Source organism: Alexandromys fortis, unplaced genomic scaffold (assembly GCF_014885135.2).
Source record: "Alexandromys fortis isolate MF-2015 unplaced genomic scaffold, M_Fortis_MF-2015_v1.1 scaffold_4639, whole genome shotgun sequence".
NCBI lineage: Eukaryota > Metazoa > Chordata > Mammalia > Rodentia > Cricetidae > Alexandromys > Alexandromys fortis.
Genome location: NW_026072499.1, coordinates 1 through 2228, shown reverse-complemented (window position 1 = coordinate 2228; position 2228 = coordinate 1). Strand labels below are relative to the sequence as shown.

General features: G+C 51.1%; 1 protein-coding gene across 1 annotated transcript; it reads right to left on the bottom strand.

The window, feature by feature from the left end:
• Positions 1 to 6: 6 nt before the first annotated feature.
• LOC126496443 (CCR4-NOT transcription complex subunit 3-like) lies at positions 7 to 2219 on the bottom strand. The gene is made up of 3 exons (XM_050133949.1): positions 1447 to 2219; positions 515 to 614; positions 7 to 419 (listed from the first exon to the last, which is right to left on the bottom strand). The coding sequence occupies exons 1-3, from the start codon at positions 1696 to 1698 to the stop codon at positions 217 to 219; spliced, it is 555 nt and encodes a 184-aa protein (XP_049989906.1). The 5' UTR covers positions 1699 to 2219; the 3' UTR covers positions 7 to 216.
• Positions 2220 to 2228: the final 9 nt, after the last annotated feature.

Genomic DNA, 2228 nt, shown 5'->3' with positions numbered 1-2228 from the left:
TGCCTGTGAACCAGAGAGGACTTAGTACCAGGTGACTTCCAGTTCCTGTCCTGCCTGCAGGAGGGTGTTCTGAAGCACACTTCAGCCTGCTCTAAGGAGCCCCAAGCCAAGTCCTCAGCACTTTGAGATGAGTACTCTACCTAGTCTCTCAAGGCCCAGGAACCAGCTCCTCCCTCAGACTGGGAGACAGGGTCCCCAGCCCCTTTCTGCAGCCCCTCACCGAATGCGCTCTGAGTCAGAGGGGTGGGGCATATGGTGCCAGGCGGCCTCTTCCATGGCCTGCTGGTAGAGCTGCTCCTTGGTGAGGGACACTGGCCCCAGTGGACACACACCCAGTGACAATGGTATGTTCACCTCTGAGAGCTGCAGGGGTGGCTGGGCTGAGGTGGGGGGTGCTGATGTGCTGCTCAGGATGATGTCTGTAGGGAGGGATGGGGCACCAGGCCCCTCATTGATGAGGATGGATTCAGTTTCTTCTTGGCTTTTGCCCTCCCCACCATCCCATGATTTTCACCTCGCTCTGTTAGGTGTAAGGTTGGCACTGGGTCCTCAATACCAGAGCTGATAGCTGCCCTTTCTGCCATGGATTTCAGAGAGCTCAGAGGTTCAGGGGCCTAGGAAGAAAAAGGGGATGAGCCTCAAGACCTGGAGCAGAGACTGGGTTACACAAAAATAAAAAGCCTGATGGGACCTGTACACTCTGCCTACTCTTCTGTTGCCAGTTTCCTATTTGCAAGATCTACCTATATTATGCTATAACACCATGGCTGTACGTAAGCTGCACATTTGAGGTCACCATCAGAAAATGGACCACTGATTCTCTACTGTGTAATTCTGTTCAGGGTCCACGATACATCCCAGAGGAAACCTTACCCTACAAAACACAGTGAACAGGCCATAGCACACACTGCTATAAAGACATTACATGCTGAAGGAACACCCACTGGACTGCCCACAGTAATAATGGCATCTTGAGGGAGGTGGCTGGCAGGACTGCAGGCTCTGCTGTTGCCTTAAGGGTGCTGGCCATCCCCTGGGCATTCAATCTCCTTGGGAACATCAGTGGGTTGGGTCTGCAGCCCCCACACTGCTTGCTTTCCCTGATGAAACAGCTTAGTGCTGGCTCTTCTACCCACTCTGTGCAACCCTTCAATCACCAAAGCCCACCCACAGACCTGCACCCCAGCTCTCTTGGAGGGGACTCATTCTGTACTAGTCACAGCCAATAAGGCCTAGTCCATCATCCTATTCTTCCTTCATCCCACCCACAGCCTCACAGAAGCCTCTCCACAGTGTGTCACTTATTTCTTCTCCCCTCAAAACCATGCTAAAGCCCTATCACCCACTCAGGAGAACTTCTAAGATGTTTTTATCCCCACTAGAAAAGTAGACACACTGGATTTCCTGCTCCAGGATAGGCTCAGGGCTCACATCTGAGGAGCTCACCTTGATTTCCGGGGTACTGCTGAACTGTGGAGGACCATTGAGCAGGGTGCCAGCTGCCTTGGCCTCACTAAAGCTGGGCGTTGGAGAACTGGGGGGATTCACAGGCAGTGGCACCAAGAGGCTGGGTCCCCCTGAGTTGTTCCCTGAGCCTGAAGCCACATTCCCAGCCCCCGTTGGGGCTGCTGTACTGGATTCCTTTCTGGGTAAAGAATGGAGGAGACTCAGATTAAGGTCCCTAGAGAATGAGTACATAAAATGGGCTCCAAAGGGGGCAGTTGAAGGTAAGACAGCTGGGGTGAGCAGGAACAGAACCAATCAATCTCTAGGGTCCTCTGCCATTCAGCAGAGGTACTGAGTTGGGAATGCAGGATTTAGGATGGGCAAGATTCAGAATCAATCTATTTATAAATTGATATGAATTATATATAATAAAGTAGCCTTGCAGAGACACACAAGATGCACTCCCAATGGGACTGCTAATGTCGGGGGCAAGGTGGCAGATCTTTCAGCATTGTTTGGAAACAGCTGAAGTAATCTGATGTCATGTTAGAGAAATGGAGGACTAGGTCATTTTACTTGGAAGAGGGAAAATAAGCCCCCACACCAATGTCAGACAGGTTGCCTCAGAACAAAGAACAGAAATGCAGAGATAGCAATCTCAAACCCAGAGTAAAAAAATCAGTAAAAGAAAGGACAAGGCTGGGAACTAATGTATACACATCCCAGGTGGTAAGCAGGGACAGAAACCCTGAGGTGAAGGCAGAGTGCACTGGACACCATCA

What these genes read in the sequence shown, in the direction of transcription:
- LOC126496443 (XM_050133949.1), bottom strand. Translation starts at nt 1,698, where the DNA reads ATGTACTCATTCTCTAGGGACCTTAATCTGAGTCTCCTCCATTCTTTA. An exon ending in GCAGTACCCCGGAAATCAAG is followed by an intron (nt 615 to 1,446) that starts GTGAGCTCCTCA and finishes TTTTCTTCCTAG; the next exon opens with GCCCCTGAACCTCTGAGCTC. An exon ending in CTTACACCTAACAGAGCGAG is followed by an intron (nt 420 to 514) that starts GTGAAAATCATG and finishes CCCTCCCTACAG; the next exon opens with ACATCATCCTGAGCAGCACA.